Source organism: Sinohyriopsis cumingii, chromosome 12, assembly GCF_028554795.1.
Source record: "Sinohyriopsis cumingii isolate HCF-2022 chromosome 12, ASM2855479v2, whole genome shotgun sequence".
In the NCBI taxonomy this organism is placed as follows: domain Eukaryota; kingdom Metazoa; phylum Mollusca; class Bivalvia; order Unionida; family Unionidae; genus Sinohyriopsis; species Sinohyriopsis cumingii.
In genome coordinates this window covers 29,163,268-29,182,090 of record NC_142972.1, presented here as the reverse complement: position 1 = coordinate 29,182,090, position 18,823 = coordinate 29,163,268, and the positions used below count along the sequence as shown (strand labels likewise).

Below are 18,823 nucleotides of genomic sequence, written 5' to 3'. Positions count from 1 at the left end.
ACAATTTTTTAATTAATATAGCAGCAGAGAGGGGTGATGATAAAATTAAATAGATATCATTAATATAATGAACAACTGTGCGTGGTTGCGTCAAGGAACCACTAACAAATGTGATAAAAATGTCGTGGAGAATATTGTAAAAAACATAATTATCTTATAAAGAAAAACCCTCATGCTGGTCCACGAAGTTGTGTTGGTTGTAACAACGGCGTTAGAGGATTATATCAGATTTGCAAAAATTGCGGTGGAGATCGATACAGAAGTTTAATAATATATTACAGAAAAAGAAATAACATAAATCCAAAAATAGAAAAACCACCATCAGAACTTGAATATTACTTGAAACATAGAACAAATTCCCAGGATTCAGATGATTCCCAGGATTCAGATGAAGATTCCCAGGATTATTGAGCAGCAGGGAGGGCCCGTCTACAATTCTGTTTGGGACAAACAATAATCGTAGACGTGGTATTGACCTCTATGAGGGGTCACTATTTTTTTGGGTCCAAACACAAGGGTGACCACTCCCTTAAGTGGTCTGTTCACCCTCCCTGCTGCTTAACAACTACTATAAGACATCTTACTTAATGTTTTAGTATGTAACCATTTCATGTATACATCTATGCAATTTCTGAGCCTGTTAGGCGTCCACTAAGTAGATGCGAGGTCAGAGTCTAGTCAACTAACGTCTGCATCCGGCAGCAAAGTGCGATTGACAGGTCATTTAATACTGCCCCTCATTTTATCGTCAGTTTATTTGTTTTAAATTTCAGGACGACGAATCAATATTATTCAATTTTTTTCGATGCTGAAATCTGCATCCCAGAATAAATTTTCTCGTATTGTCTATTTCATAGCGTCCAACCCGGACATAGCTAAAATATGCAGAGAGTTCACTTTTGTGTCCCATTTTCTCTCTCACGTTCAGTTTCTAGTCCGAATGGCCGAGACAATAACTGGTATCCGGCTTAGGACTGAATCTACCAGGATATGGTTGTTATGGAATTATGATAGATAAGGCCCGAAAACTCAACATCTGGATCTATCAATAAGATGGAGACGCACTTTCAAGAGCTCGAGGTAAATTTTTCGATAAAATTATTTTTATTTATTGTGTTTGTAAATAGGTGCACATTAATGCCTAAATTTGTTCAATATCAGAGTTGCGTTAAGGGTTTCTCCACGCTCAGATGGGCCCCGCGCGTTATTAATTCTTAAAAATATATAGAGAGAAAGTAATTTTGAAGCGATGGAAGAAAACTTTAAGTTCAATACGATATAAAACTTGTTTAAAAGTTTATTTCAAATCCGCGCTCACAGGGGCCCCGCCCGTTAGTAATTTGAAAACAATATCTGTAGAGAGAATGTAACTTTTTAAAGCGATGGAAGAAAAGTTTATGTTCAATACGATATAAAACTTGTTTAAAAGTTTATTTCCAAATGCCGTGCTCACATTGGGCCCCGCGCATAAATCCAGGGGACCCCGCCAAAATGATCCAAATCGGGCCCCGCGTTTGCTAAGGCCGCTGCTGTTTGTCGGTATGTGGATTGCATGCTTGCGCGTTTTAAGGCAATATTGTATGGTCCAACTTATTTTTTCTAATAATTAACAGACAGATTATTATTGTTATTATTATTATTATTATTATTATTGACATTAGTATTAAAATACAACTGCAAGGAGAAAAAAATAAAAATAAAAGTGGTCTACTGAATTCGAATATGGAGTCACGACAACGATTTACTTTCAACATAGCCCGTTTGGCGAAATCAGGAGTTTATATTTCGTGACGTTTGTGTGTAAGTTATAAATAATCAGAGACGTTTTATTAAAACTTCTTTGTAGTATTATTAAAGTTTATTTCGCACAACATTTTTTTGGAAAAAGAAATATTACAATCCATTTTAGCTGTCAGAGATATTTCAATTACAGGTATCGTACGCAAGCTACATACTGAAATTTGTCAAAATCATGCATAAATTGTGTATAGCACGAAGACAACTGGCATTTACACTCCTCCAAAATATGGCACCGACTATTAAATATATTGTAAGAGACAATGTTAGTTGATCTAGAAACAACAGTTTCATAATTTCATATCTATCGCTCGTATTTCATGACGGTATTCGTGTTTATCGTGGTCCCTGTCAATAATATAAGCGTCATTTAAATGTGGAAAAAATGTTTCTTTTCAACAAGCTATTGCCAAGTTGTATGCGTTACATGAAACGTTTAAAGCGAGAGAATATTAAACGTTACCGTCATTGTCTGGTACGGTTTTGTCACTTTGAACCAGACAGTCGTATCTGGCAGATCGAGAGTCTGGGACGATTTCAGTGAAGAAGGCGTTAAGCAATGTTACACAGACAGCCAACTATCACCTCTCTCTCTCTCTCTCTGATATGTTTTCTTGTTCATCCGTCGAGCTTCACATGACCATTATATCAGTACCAGGCTCCGTTTGAGTGGCTAATCAGTCCAAATTGTGCTCTGAACTATATGTAGCCCATTATATAGGAGAAGCTGCTTGGGGTTGCTTGAACAACAGTTTAATTGCTGTGTATCCGAGATTTTAGCTGCTGGCGATTCTGAACTGTCTCTGTAATTCTCCTCAGCTCGTAGTCGGTAGCTCCAGTACGGATGAGACCACACAAGGTGGAACGATCTTTGTGTAGATCTTTTAGAGTCTCAGGGTCAATGTTGAAGTGTTTCAAGGAGGACTCCATTGAGTCTTTGAGTCATTTCTTTTAACCACCATGAGATCGTTTCCTTTGTGAAGCTCGTGTAAAAATGATTAAACATTTTGGAGTGGTGTCTGTATATAGTCCAGGTACAGCATTTTCAAAAACATACAGCTTTATATATCTTCAGTTATGTTCGCAGACTGATGCATCTGCTCCCTCGTATATTTGAGCGTAGACTGCCGAAGGCCACACTTGCTTTGGCAGTTTTAACGTTGGTCTCGTCATCGATGTTCACTGCACATGACAGTGCACTCCCGAGAGCGGTGAACTTGTCCAATGCCAGGAGGGTTTGCCATTCACAATGATAGTGGGCTCAACGTAGGGCTTTCCTGGTTCAGGATGGTGTATCACTGCTGTCGTCTTGAGGCTAAATGTAAGACGTAAATGGTCACGCAATCTGCAGAGGAATGATGTCTGCTCTGTTGCATATCATACTAGGATTTGGCATTCAGGGAACACTCGTCAGAAAACGAGATCACGAACAGTCACTCCTGTAACTTCGTCTTCGCCCGTAGACTCTTCATGATGAAAAGCTTGTCACCAATTTAGTACCTTATCTTGATCCTTTGTCATATTTACTGAAGGCATGGCAGAAAACATCATACTGTTGAAGGTTGGGACCAACATTCAGCCTTGCTTGACTCCATTGGTGACTGGGAATGATTCAGATGACTCACATGGTGTTGCTGAGCTGCTACGACGGATTTCTCTGGGCAACTAGATTTTGTCATGGTCTTTCTGGTGAGGATTTTGCCGGTTATTTACGAAAAGGAGATGCCGAGTGGTTGTCGCAGGATTGTTTGTTGCCTTTCAGCTTGTACTAGTGGACAATCAATGCATCCTTTTATTCCATTGGTATAGTTCCCAGAGTCCACATTGACTTGAGGAGTTTATCTACTTTTCGAGCCAAGTACATACATACATACATATATACATACATACATGCAGGAGTTATTCATACAATAATGTTACCTTACCGTCATCGAAACGACATTGGCAGAAACAACATTGCTCAAGCATTCTTCGGCCAGTAGGCAATAAGGTTGTTCTTAATGCTTGTACCTGCTAGATATTAATATTTCCACATCGTGCTTGTCGTTTCGACTGCTGTGTATATAGCAAAACAAAACATTGTGTGAACCAATACAGTGCTGAGGACAAGCATCGAGGTCAATGACTGTATAATGCCGATTCCACCGCAACAAATCACCATTCCGGTGTTTAACCTAAAGCAACGGCTACGATGTATCAGCATTTTGCTCGATGGTAGAAAATATATGCTTGAGATACAATATGAGGATTTGCTTGATTGTAATACGAGATGGTACTAGGTTTATGCAGACAATAAATTGGTATGTGACTAATGATAAAATACCGTTCAGTAACAATACTGTGATTGCCAGGAAGCAAAAATAGACCTTTTACTGGAGCAATGTAAAGAATGCCATGATCTGGTGCCGCACTATGTGGAGAACGTTGTCCAAGTTCCGGCACGAGTTTGGTGATGCGTTCGACTCGTTTGAATCTCATCGCATTTAGGACTTACTTTCCTCTTACCACACTGGTTCAAAAGAATGCAGTTCAAGAGTTTGCAAATTCTCCGGTGTGACTTACTTATATGTGAAGGTGGAGTAATTTGAAAGACTATATACCATCAATCAAAATAAATGACCTTAAGATACCACAAAACGATAGCAAGATTGTACTACTCAGTAATATTTAGTACTTAACAACTAGTACCTTATACGACTTATTGCAAGGTCTTATGTTATACAAGTAAATATTACTTACTAGGAAACTAGTATCTTATAATCGTCATTAGGAAGTTATACACCTCAGTGATTTTGGGGAGGGCGTCAACCTAGTCGTTTTCGCCGGTATCTCCCCCGCCCCACTCCCGTGCTTGAACACGGATAGGGAAGTGAGGTGAAAAAAATCACTCCGCACAAGCAGGACATGATTAATGACTCTCCCAAGACGTAGCTACAGCCTTTCACTCTCATTAGCAACGTAAAGAGGTGGAAAGTGAACCCAGTCCCGCTGTCTGTCCATAGTTTGCTGACTGGGTCTCATTGTGATGCTTGGGCAAAAATACTGTTCGTTGCCGCAGCTCTCTCGCTTTTGCTTTTTAGAGAAACGGCTAAGATATAGCTTAGATATAGCAGCTGTTGGAGTCGGCGTCTGTGAGAATACTCTTGTATTCGTAGTAGATTTGGATCAACAAATCGAAGAACAACTGTGTCGGCTTGATATGTACCAGGAGGACCCCACCCCCCACCCCCCCGGTACGAATTCTTGAGGCTTTATAACACAGTGTTCGCTGTTGATAACTGCACACTTGTCTTTGGTTGTAAAGAGTACCTTCCCCAGACGTTTTGATATCGAACAAGCACAGCCGTCAATGTTCAAGCTGCTGTCCTCTTCAACTTGCATTTGTGCAGCAAGCATCTACTCGTAAACATACGCTTGTGGGTAGTTGTCTTCAATGTATTTTTGTATGATATCCTCGCGGCACCATTCGAAACGACCGGACGAGAGACGGTGTGTAATTACCTTCTGGTAGTGCCTGCAGGCAATCAAGCAGTTGTATTTAGTGTGTTCGCTAGAGTTATAAAACGCGGTCTATGAAACAGCCCTTGTATAGTAACTATGGGAAAAATGTGTTGCCCAGGGCAACCACTTTTTGCCTGGCTCAGTCGACCTTAACAAATAGTATTCCTCTAACCTACTCTCTTATGGCTTTGACCGGTTCTGCGACTTACGTTCGTGAAATCACACAACTACAACGTTGATATTGTGTTCTTGGATGCGCTTCTATATCATTTGACTGGGGAGACGCATGGGGTCTCTGTATGTGAATAGGATGATCTCTAAGGAACAGAATCGGATAATTGTGGTCAGAACCATCGGACCGTATCTGTTAGCATTGTGAATGTAGAGGCTGTTGTCCACGGTATTTATTGGCCTATGACCTCCTGAACGATACACTACACTTCAGTTGGTATTTCTTTGGCCTACCATACGGGTACAATTGCAGCCAACCACATTGTCTCCTATCTGGCATTTGTCTGTTTGCGGTCCCTACCGCCAAGTGTTCTGCGCCCAGGCGTTCACGCAATCTGCGCTGTCGTTGGTAAACGTTATATGAGGGACAAAGGCAGCGTCGTTTCAATGCTGCGAAATCTTCCCACCTGATTAATTTTTTGTGTTACAGCCACTTTTATGGCCCGGTAATCCTGGCAAATCATTAGGCCTTTGTAGAGAGCAACAATTCCTGGACCGTCTTCTTTGGCGTAGCGCTTAGGAATCCGATGGAGGAAGCAGGCGGCATGGGACGATCTGATCGATGGCCTCTACGTACTTGACATGGATAATGTAGTACGTGAAGACCAGTCTTTTACGTGTTTTGGCCTAGCTAAGGGCAAAATTGCGTTTGTCTGTTCCAGTAATTTCTCCAAGACTCCAAGAACGAGATGCAGGCCCGATTTGGGGGCTGGAATGTCAGCATATCACATTAAAGGACTGATAGTAGCTTCTTGGGCTCTGTGATTTATTATTCGTTACATAATTTTGTAGATATAGATAGTTACTGCTATGGGATGATTGCTGAAAGGGTTGGTATTGTTCTTTTCTTGTTTTAGTACTGGTATCAATGCTGATTCTTGTCACGATGGCGGAAATTATACATTTTCCATATTGTATTGACAATATTTTGCAGCGTATTAAGACCTGTATCAGATAGATGTTTGAAGATGGCTATAGATATTACCTGGTCCTTTCTAAAGTGTCATGGGCGCCATCAAGGTGTCTTCGCGCTGTCTGAGATTGAAAAGCATTTTGTAATCTTTAGTGGCAACTAATTTGAAATTCAAGGAATCTTTATATCCGTTTTTATTTTGATTTCTTTTACTACTGGATTTTCAGAATAGTTCTCAGGTCAATAATTGTTGTTTAATGTTTTCGCTGAATTGTTTGAAATTTCCCGAATTTTATCAGATTTGTTTGAATGTTGGACCTAGCTGTTATTTTGGCCAAAGCTTTTCCATATTTTACTTGACATGCTGATTTGATAAAGGAAAAAAGATTAACATCGATACATAAGATCTATGTGCTTTTCTCCTGCTCTCACGGATTGTACGTCGGCCTTTAGTTCAGTGTGAATTTAGTTTGACCTTCAGCCGTTGTATTAACATAGGAATCACAGAAGCCCTTTTCTATTTCCTAGATAGCGTCCATGCAAGAATCACCAAACCATGGTTTGCTGACACGTTTAATAATTGCTACAGATTCTTGTAGTGTATTTTAAGTAATGTTCTGAAGAAGAATAGTAAATAAAAGAATTGGATCTACTGAAATTTCGAAACGATAAGGTGACAAATATGATTCACATATGAGACTTTAACTGAACTTTATCCAAGTCTGTCCTATTGAATTTCCATCTCTGGCGTTCACTAGAAGTTGCTGTGTATTACTTCTTAGACATATTAGAAAGGAGTCTCTACCACAGATGTCGTAACTGACTTCCTAAATGAAGTTCAAGAGAAAGATGGATAGCACGTGTTCATATCTATAGATGAGAAGAATCCTACGGCAAGATGCATGTAAGGATGCGACCGGTCATTAAACAGATAAAAACTATTTTGACACAATGTCCTGTATTCCATTCCTCTCTCGTTGATATATTTGTAGCCCCAAATCACATGGTGGTCACTGAAATATTACCCACTAGGACAAAATGTGATGATGGCTTTTCTTTTAGATGGTCAAGATCAGATCGATTGATTGGAGAACAATGGGGGGGGATATATTGAACAAATTCTAAGAGCTTATGTATGTTATAACGTATTGTGTAGTAATGAGATTATTGTGTAGTATTGAGATTATTGTGTTATTGATAATAAGGGAAAATATTTTTATTAGTCTCTTCAGACGTATGTTTCGAGTATCAGATGAACCATATTGGTTTCTTTTAAAGATCTCCCGAAAGAGGATATTTGTTGGATCATGTTTTATTTCCTTATATCTACAAGAAGACTTGTTTTTATCAATATTTGCCTTCATTTTATTATGGTGTCAGAAAATATATTTACATTATTATGTATATCTATATATTGCGTGACTCTTTGTATATGATTTTTTCTAAATTCTGTCATTTTTATTCAGCGTAAAATTACATTAGTTCTATAAATAGATGCTTATGTAGGTTTTGACAGTTACTAATAATAATCATAATTATAAGACTTAATGACGACCTTGGGTTAATTTCTCATTGGCTGATGGGGCTTGGGTGGTTCTAGAAAAATTCAGTAACTTCCCATTGATTGGGCTACGTCACATGAATAGGCAATGTCGAGGCAAATTGAGTTGTAATATCTTTCACATAGGATTTGTTGTGAAATATGGTTGTAAAAGAAGGTGTATATAAGGCAATCACTTTCACGCCTATCTTGGAGTCATTCTCATTTCTTGTCTTCCTGTTGTGAGCATGCAGAAGTGTTTTATGTTGTACTTAGATATTTTTTGACAGGACTAACATTTGTTTGGAGTGTTCAGTGGAAATAGAAAGTACTTATTGCTTGTACTATAATATTATTTTAAAACTGTTGTGAATTATTCAAAGGAGTTTTGGACATCGCTATTTTGACATCGTTAATTCCCCTTCAATTGCTAAGCGTTTTGTTTAAGCCAATAATGCGTGTCAGGTGTAAATGCCGATTAAGCGATACGTGCGTAATCACTCAGAGGCTCACAATGTTGAGAATACATTTGCTCATTGAAAACAATCCATTCTGTTATATTAGCGATGCTGAGTGAACGTCAGTAAACTAGTCAAGTAAATTTTATAATACATCTTCCAATCTTTAGTTCTGTTATTTCATATACGTATCAGAAAACGACGCGTCAGTGAAGTTTCGACCTTTAGTCTCTTAAAGGTATGTATACATATTTTGGAAAGAACGATTAAGACATTGTTTAGCGGTAAGACATTGTTTGCACTAAATTTTATAAAGACGGAGCACAAAAATATTTTTTATATCCACAAACTAGTTTTCTTTCTGATCCAAAATGTTTTGATAGTAATTATTAACGTAGTTTTGAAAGCAATTTTGAGTGGGAAAGAGTAGTAGTAGTTGCTTTGTTGTCTTGGGGTTTAAGGCCATTTCTCAGCGTAGGTTAGGCTATATATGGCGGGCAGTATAACTGGTGGAGGAAGAACCCGGAAACCCCGATAACCACGACCCACGGGAAACGATACATTCAGGATTTCTCACATACAAACATTAGCCGAGCCCGAGACTCGAACCCGCGCAGACATAGGTTAGATGGCCGTGATCAATAAAGGAGACCGCTTTTGACCACTCGGCCACCTGGAGTCCTGGAAAGTTATTGTTGTACTGTTAAAAGCATAATACAGACGGTTAGAAATCTCTTGGTTCTAAGAAAAGCATTTGCAGGTATTTATGTGCAGGATCAGGTAAGATATTATCTTTAAAAAGAAGTTGATATACTTTTACTAGTTCTTTGATATATATATATATATATATATATATATATATATATATATATATATATATATATATATATATATATATATATATATATATGACTGTTTCCGTCGATAAACAAACGAACGTTTGATTTAGGATTTTTCCAACATTACTAAATGATGTCTTCATAATTCATTATGTAAATATTGGTCATCTTTAGCCAGAAATAGCGATCTAACGAATTTTAACCACGGATTGGTACATGTGTCCATATAAACGGTTACAATGCCGACTCCAATACGTGTCACAATAAAAGAAGAAGAAAACAATGCTGATGATAAAGGCTGTGATGATGATGATGATGATGATGATGATGATGATGATCCAACAATAACTGTAGCAACAAGAACGGTAAAAGCAACAATAAAACATCCATAGGAAGAGCCCAAAGAATGAAAACGAGAATGACAATTAAAGAACTGTTGGACCCACTTTTCTAGCTTTCCCTAAAACGTTCTAGGCTGGGGTTAAACTAAATAAAATGCTTGCGAAACTTTGGATCGAAACGAGCTCATAACGGTTTTAAAAAGGGATTGGGTCCTTAAGCATGCTCAAATAGAAATTTAAAATTATCAGTATAGGTTGCACAACGGTTTCTAAAATAAATTTAATAGAAAACGAATACAAGGACTGTAATGGAAGCTTAAGTGCAGCAGATTGGCTGCAAAATAAAGCAAGTGAAACAGCAACCAATTGTTTAAAATAACTGAAGTTTTATTACTGGGATATTCATATCCATATTCCAATTGATATTTTCCAGAAGTTGACAAACAAGCGAATATCACGATATTCAATGAAAAAAGCAGAGGGGTTTAGTTGAATCCACAATTTTCATGTATCGGGATCGAATGAATCTATTGACATCGGTCATCAACAAAGATTCTTCAGCAGTTTTCAATACCCTCAGTTCCGTCGATACATGCAAAATGGAAATGAAATTGTAGGCGTAATGTATAAAAAGGAGCAGTAGCTATCGTTAGTTGTACTAGAACCTGAAGAATCTATCGAAACCGAATGTGTCTCACAATTCTTTACACTTACTGGAGTTTATTAGATTTGAAGGGAAACCTTCAGGGCAGTAAATGCCCCATAACTGTATAAGCTGTACATATTTGGTATACAATTCATCTCATTAAGAAGACTGCTTTTTTTCATTTACAAGAATACTTTGTTTTCGTTGATTTATTAAAAGGTTGAAAAACTAAGTCACCTTTATTCAGTGGGTAATGTGGAACACGTTTGCAAATAATTGAACCTTCGTTCACTAAGCACTTTTACACTGTAGTTCTTGAAAATCACTGTATATATATGCGCAGTACTGTATTTTGAACAAGAATAGCACGCAGCTCGAAACGCTCGTTGCGCATTACTTCCAACACTTAACCATTATAACATTTTTCGTGATCTATGACCCTTTTCTAAGAACTGCATATATAGCTAGATTCTAATTAAATAATTATTCAGGTTTTCATAAAAACATACAAGACCTGATGACCTTTATGTAGAGTAAGAAGCAATAATAATACCTGATTAATGCTACTGTGTTTAAATTTGTTAACTAAATTGCGAAAGTCCTGGGTTATTTTAACTTATTTGGAAAACATTGAGTGAGAAAAATAACCTATGTCGGTGTTTGTACCAAGACAAGGAAATCCCACTCGCGGGGTTACATATTTGTCTCGCCACGAGGCAGAGTCTCCTTGGGAGACACATAATGCAATCCCTTGACTGAGACTTCCTTGTCAAGGTGAAATCCCAACATAGATTCTCTTAATCTTCCACCATATTTCTGATCAGGCACGAACGTTTCAAGCGTTTTTTCATGGTATCAGCGTTGATGGAGGCTTCTCTATAATGGTAAAATGTAACATAAATCGTGTCAAAGGGTCTTCACCAATGAACGACAAGTCTACCAGTTCACCACAGTTGGTGACTACAACATGTTTCGCAAGCGTCACTACTATAGCACCAGGCAAGACGTTCTATCAAATGTATCTTCTCGTGAACAGTTTACACCCTTGGCAATCTTATAAGATGGAATGACTTTGTTGCTGGTATTTTGGCATCCATTTGTGTATGCTGGGGCAGTTAGTACAGTCATCAGCTTATGTGGTAATATATTGTGTAGATCTACCTTCCTAACAGCCTGGTGGGCACTGACGAGGCGCTTAAGTATATCACTGTATGCCTTTACAATAGGCTAGTTCCCCTTGTTTTCTGTTTTTACTTCATACAGAGATGAGATGGTTAGTGCGCTTTACTTGAGTAGGGAATCTCTGAACTTGACTTGTGTATGACCATCATCAGATACGACGAGTCTGTCCTACACAAAAGTGTTAAGCTGTACATGGCCGAGCGCTTGTACATTCATAATAGAATCCTGAATATCACGTGTAGCCAAATCATTAAAAGCAATTTTCTGGAAAACATCACATGACATGTCTGGTGCAAACATATTGAATCTCCGTATGACTGACAAATGTTGTTTTCATCTTCATTGTCCAGTTTCATTCTATCTGGAGTGGTTTCTTTATGAAGCATTTGGCAGTCATCCTCAACCATGAACAAAGCCATAGTTTTAGTTGTAACGCAGGTTCTGAGTTTGTATGTCAGAGCCCATCCGGTCAATGCTGACGTGGTCTTCTTAATTCATGCGATATCATCACCTTTTTCCTATTGCGTTGAACCACTCCTGACTGTAGTCAAGGTCAACTTGTTTGACTCCTTGATATGACTCCATCAGAACAAAACTACATCTGTAGATATCATCTTTGACTCTCATTAGGTGGTTGGTTCATATCAGCCAAGTACACATAATATCACCTTGCGTAGTTTGTGTGACCTTAGGAATGAAAAAACGTAAGCATTGCCAGAAAGCAAAGAGGCGGAGCTCTCAATTTCCATAACGGTGGGTCCTACTGAAGGGGAGAAGTAAGCAGTCTATGTTCACATACTGCTTCGTATATTCGAAGTCCAGGTTATAAATGCATTCATGTGATTACAAATTCAGTTAGTTGCTAGCGCATCATAATCTTGTGGATCATCCAGTCATGCTGCATTCAGTAAATCTAACTTCTGCCCTTTATCGTGCTCCTCTAGATATGACTGAGTTGTGGAAGCAGGAACTGTTTTGTAAAGAAATTTCAGCGAGACCTTATGTGTACGTACCTCCTTTGCACAAGAAGTTCCATCCATTGTTTTTTTTTTCTTCTGCTGAAAGTGGTCCCAAAATTCTACTCTATATCCAAAAGTTTTTCAATCCAGATTCTTGAGAGTGTTGTCTTATGATCTTCAGAAAGTTTTTTGACTTATGGATTCTTCCGAATCGGGGAATCTTAACATCCATGTACCGTGGTATTATTCATTTCTGGTCCATCAGTAAAGAAAAGATTGTGAGCAACTGCAACAATGCGTATTTTCGCTGAAGAGAGTGTGCGACATGCATAGCTCATTGAACAATCGTATTCAACGTTCCTATGTCAGGTTCAGGTGTTTGAAAAAGCTGAGGCAATTATTCTAAAAATACATGAAAAAAAGCAGAAATATTGGTCTATGATTTTGCATTGGAGGAGATGAATGAGGTGGAGGATTTTCGAAAAAAAAGACAGATTAATAGTTGAACAATTTTGAAAGCCTGCTTAACCGGTTAAAGTGGATGAAATTTTTTCAGTGGGTTGAAAGTAGAGAATACTAATTATTTGATCGAAACCCGCATACATTTTCTTACCGAACACTGATGACTACTGAACCAGGTTTTAACCATAAAATCTGAAACCTTATTAACCGGTTTACAGTGGATGAAAACCGTATTACCAGTTTTAAGTAGATATTAATAGCATGCTAACCCGGAAGATTCTACTATTTAATTACTGACGTTAAGTTTACTCCAGTTATTAAAGTCCGAAACGTTTTTATCTCAGGCATATGATTGAAGATGAGGAAGCGATTTGCCTGTTTTGGAGGTACAATATGGATTTAATTTGGGGTAGCATGGATAATCTTTGAATGTTTTAGTACGTACCCATAGGCACCTACTTGCAAATTTCCTTCAGATTGCCTACAGTAAGGTCCCAATGACAACATATGATCTATTGCTGCTTTGGTGCATCGGAGTCGTATTTTACAGAGAAGGGAATGCGTGTATTAGTTTGTTATCTTAGGACATTGCATCTGTAGATGACCTGTGTTTTGAGTTAGCTCTGTTAATATATTTTCTCTTGCATTCTATTAATATACATTTTGAGTCTCCCAACTTTGGTATGAAAGATGTTTCGGTCGTAGCCTAGGAGTTGGAAGGCAATGGTTGTATGGAAGAATCTGATGTGTATAGGTGGCAGCTGGTCATCAGGAAAGATATTAAAATCAAGATAACAATTATGTACAGATAATACCATTCAAAGGAGAGGAAACTGAAGCTGCTTATATGCTATTCGCATGCTGTACACAGACTTTGCAAAATCATCCCAGAGTGGTTTTGATCTTGCTTGCTGATTAACGACGGAGCAAAACTGTCCCATAATTGTTATTTTCCAGCATATGATATTAAGAAATTATGATCCAACAGAAAACGTTAGGATTTATAATTTGAGTTTCCAGATATAACGAGAATACATACAATTTGATGTTTTAATGCATCATCATTCTCTTTTTTATGTAAGGTAGCTAGTGTTCAGCAGTCTTAAACTCAACAGTTCTTCCACAAGCATGATTCTTGCGTCTTGATTTAAAACTAAATACGGTGCAAAAAAGTTTTAGAAAAATTGCATTATATAAAATCACATGGCATCTGTACTTAATTCTATAAATTTCAAGGGTCTAGAGACCAGTTATGTGTGATGCTTGGTAGTGGAAGCTATTATCCTCTCTGGCAAGAAGATGAAAATAAAGAGAAATAGAATAAATACAATCCACTGATAGCTATAATATAGAACTGCACCGGATCCTACACTCATAATATAAACAACGGAAAGTGACTTTGTTATCTCTTATTCCATCAAAACGTACATTACTGTTTAATGGTTTGAATTGAAAACTCTGAAAAAACTCTTTGCCCTCTCACTGATCACAAGTCAAACTGCTCTATCCCTTAGAGAATACGTTACAGCTCATTACAACGATCTCATCCAATCGGTGACAGCGGTAAACAGTGTCTAACTGCCACACAAATTAACGTGTGTGCATTCGGTCTACCTGCTTTTCGCATCCCAGACTATATGTTCAGGCAAAGGCCTTCTTTCAACTTGATGAAGAGACTTTCGCAATGAATACAATCGTGATATCACAATATTTCGACATCCTGAATAGGAGAAATAAAGTCAGGTTAAACATAATTCTCCTTGACTTATCGTTCCTAAGTTTAGCCGCTAAAATTAATAATAAAAATTTGCCCAAGTCTATTTTGAAGAGACCCTGAAATGTGTCCGATATATTCATGTAGACACTATAAAATCCATAACGGCTTGAAAAATGATGTACATGGAGACACATCAGGTGAGGTAGGTTATCTAAATCCTTGGCTTGCAGATATAAGTTCTATCAATATAATATTTATTTTCCCTTAATATATATCTCCAGTCACTATATATACGTCTACGTGCGTGATACTGATTCCATCGCTACGCTTAGTAAGCAGAATGTTGGAACAGATATTTTGGTTTTTCCTATTTTATTGTTGCTTATTGAATTAATTAAAATGTATAAATTAGTAAATATGAAATAGCGGGATATAAAAGCCTCGCTTTGCTCTCATATTTCTTAAAATAGAATAAGGCATAACCTTCAGTTTTATTTCTATATCACAGCGATTATTTGTCCAAGTGTTATATCTAATACTATGGGTCTTTTGCTTTTATTTTTATTGAATTATAACATAGAAAGTAGAAACAAAAACGTACAGTAATAAGATATGGGGCCTCAGTGTTACTTTTCTTGCTTCATAACTTCTATTGTGGTTGTTTCTAATTTGTCAAATCAAATGTATACTGTTTATTGTTGAGTTCTTTTAGTTTAAGGACTCATTTGATTTTGACACTTATCTGCGGGAGAACTTTTGCATTTAAAAAGAGCTTAAAAGGCATATTTTTTCTTTAAAACAGGATAAAATAGTAAAGTTTAAAAAATGTATCCTCTTTCCCCTTTATTCCGCAATTTGTCATTTTGGTACTATCCACGGTAGATAATACGGTTAAGGTGTCTTATAATTTTTTTTAAAGAATATAAAGGGGGAAACTTCGGTCATTTGATAAATAGCTGAATCAAGTTTTTCTTTTCTTTCTAATATTATTTGTATCTTGTAAGGATTATGATGTAGGATAAAGGTAATACAAAAAGGGGCTGGGGTGGTATTTGCTACGGGTGTTTGCATTCGTTTCAACAAAGGTCGTGTGAAAGACTCTTTTCCGTGCATTCGTTTACACAAAATATGAAATCTTACGCTATTTTATCTAGTGTCGCAATAACATGGCGTTGTTTCATGACCTTTGCCTAGTAACGTTGCCGCACAGTGCCATTGTTCGGCCTTTAGATAGATAATGTTGTCTTTGTGCTTATCTACAGATATACGACTGTCTATGCCATTCACGAACTATATATGGCATCGATCGAGACATTGATGTCAAGTTATCTTTGTACCTGTTGAATGATTGCTTGCGTTCTCAGTGTGAATTCAGTCACAACAAAGGTATAATGAGGAGGAATGATACAGTGAGGCTTTTAGCCTTGTTAATTTGCGTTCTTATAATCCCAGTTCAGACAACTCTTTTTGAGCAAGACACCGTGATAGAGTTCCTGTTGCAAAAGGTAAAAGAATTGGAGAAAAACCAACAAGAATGCAGTAGCAATCAAAGCAAAATGCTATTAAAACTGAATAACATACGGGACAAGCTAGAACAATCTGAGAGACGAATATCAGAACTAGAAGCTATCGTTTACGACATGAGGGCTGATGAAAACACTCAGAACGTGAGCTGTACTAAGGAGGACGACCCAGTAGATTATCCTGCCAATAAAAATGTTGCCAAAGTTACATTAAAAGATATAAATATCAGCCGCACACCCGAACCTAAAGCTATGCATTCGCATAAATCAGGTAAGCAGTTTGAGTGGTTGCTCGGTCTGTTTTAGCCCATTTGTTTACAAAACAAAATAGTGAATGAAAGATCATACGGATTAAGTACAAAGTCGGAATGTCTAACTTCAAATTTGGACGATTATGTTAGGATGTTGAATTTTGTTGGCTATTTGCTTCAGTTAGATTTTTTTGCAGGGACTGTTTTTAAAAAGATGGATAAGTTGTGGCGCTTGGTTTCTCGTAAAAGCTTGAGAGATTAAATAGAGTTTTAGAAAAATTTCAATAAAATCTGCTTTTTAATATTGGAACTTTCGGGTTAAATGTATAGTATCTTAAGTAACAATTTACAAATAAGAAAAAGTGCGATATACAGGCATAATATTGCTTCCCTTGGTAGCGGAAGGGTAAAAACCCCTAGTTTCGTTTCTCTTATTTCTTTATTTTGATTAAAATGGTAAACATGGTACATTGTTCTTTTTCTTTTTTCCACAATTTATCATTTACGATTCTATTAACGGCAAATAGTATGGTTAAGTTTACCATTGATCTTTTGCAAAGTGCATTGTTATGTTATGGTGTGGCACACAGTCCGTAGAGATCAAGACAAATCATATTGCTTTACAACAAATATCTATCTAATATATATATATATATATATATATATATATATATATATATATATATATATATATATATATATATATATATATATATATATATATATATATATTTGATTTATTCTTCATTGTCATATACAATGCTGGGGAAAATTAAACATTGAACAGATACAGTTGTTAAACGGCACTGTACGGCTTCAGTATTAGATAAAATTCAAGATAGGGCTCTGTGCCATTTCCAGACCAGGTAAGGGTTGCAATATAGGGTGACCATAACGCTTTCTTAACTTGTCTTAAATAGCTTCTACGGATTCTCGTGATGCAAATCCAACAAAGCAGCTACTAGGATAATGTTAACGGTGCTTTTCTACAGATATGATGGTCTCTGCCATTTACGATCTATGATATGGTATCGAACTTGACAATGAGTTCTTATTGCTCAAGGTAGCAAAATTAAGGAGGAATCAACAAAAATGCAGCAGCTATCAAAGCAAAAATCTATCAGAACTGACTTATTAAAGGAACAAGCTGCATTAGTTTGAGAAACGAATATCAAAAGCAGTTGTTTACTATATGAGGTCTGATGAATGCACAGAAAATCTGACACTTACAATGAAGATAACTGAGAGTGAAAATATTACTATGATTATTTTAGAAGAGAAAAATATTAGACAAATAAACTGTATTTTTGAATAAGAATGTCGTACTAGGAATCATAAAAAGAAGACAAACAATTCGTTTTGTGTCACCCTCATTGCCTATTTATAGAAATAGTTGGATTGTTTACTAATCAGACATATTCGATGATTTCAGGTATCTTAAGAAGAGAGAGTCCGGGGATTGCAGCAAATCATATTGCATTTTCTGCAGTTATGGTAAATGAATTAGCATCAATCCATGAGAATCAAATCGTCCATTTCGATACTGTTCTTCACAATGAGGGTGAGGGTTTCAACAAGCAAACTGGACAATTTACGTGTCCTTTGTCGGGTACATATTTCTTCACTGGAAGCCTTACGGCAAGGCATTCGTACAGATCTGAGGTACATCTAATGGTAGATGGCCAAGTGAAAGGCAACATGTTTTCTGGTGTGGCCGATTCTAGGGCCCAGGGCAGTATTTCAAGCATAGTTCACTGTGGAGCTGGACAACGCGTTTGGATCAGCATGTACTATGGATCAACCATATGTGGGGATTTTTACTCGTCCTTCTCCGGTTTCTTTCTTTGGGAAAATGCAACAAGAAGTAACTGAGAAAAATAACAACGACAGCAAGAAATTAACCGGCAATAATTAAATAAATGTTTTGAGAATAACAAACACTAGTCCGATTGGTGAATTCTGTACAATTCCTCCTTTAATCCCAAAATTACTTATCTATCAAACTTGTTAAATTTTAACTCATTGATATTTTTCTAACTCATTTATTATCGTCACAGGTATAAATGACATTAACGAAGCCCTTTTATTGGCATATATTATAAATATCAGAGACAACGACAAAGTCTAACTGATTTAGACGTTTAGAAACTCAAATAAAATTACTTTTGTTATATTTTACAGCATCACAAACAACCGACCACCTGCTAAATAGATCAATAAAAATAATACGAGCTTTCTGTCTTTCCAATTTAAGTTTCAATGTCTACCTGTTTCCCTTTCCAATTTTTAAAATAAATGCTACAGTTGTTGTATATAACGAATGTTTTAATAAGAACATACGTAATATTAGTATTGTACCTAAAAGACAATAACATTCCATAAATTGTACAGTTCCGCATGCTTGACGTCGAACTCAGATTTTGATCTGTTTGAACATGTTTTATTCCTATTACAAAAACAAAT

General features: G+C 36.9%; 1 protein-coding gene across 1 annotated transcript; it reads left to right on the top strand.

The window, feature by feature from the left end:
* Positions 1-15,859: 15,859 nt before the first annotated feature.
* On the top strand, positions 15,860-18,592 carry LOC149786163 (uncharacterized). Its single transcript, XM_089978157.1, has 2 exons — positions 15,860-16,380; positions 17,793-18,592. Exons 1-2 carry the CDS (start codon positions 15,978-15,980, stop codon positions 18,230-18,232), a joined length of 843 nt encoding a protein of 280 aa, XP_089834283.1. The 5' UTR covers positions 15,860-15,977; the 3' UTR covers positions 18,233-18,592.
* Positions 18,593-18,823: the final 231 nt, after the last annotated feature.

Coding starts and splice junctions, on each gene's coding strand:
- LOC149786163 (XM_089978157.1), top strand. CDS start 15,978: ATGAGGAGGAATGATACAGTGAGGCTTTTAGCCTTGTTAATTTGCGTT. Junction 16,381..17,792: donor TATGCATTCGCATAAATCAG/GTAAGCAGTTTG, acceptor CGATGATTTCAG/GTATCTTAAGAAGAGAGAGT.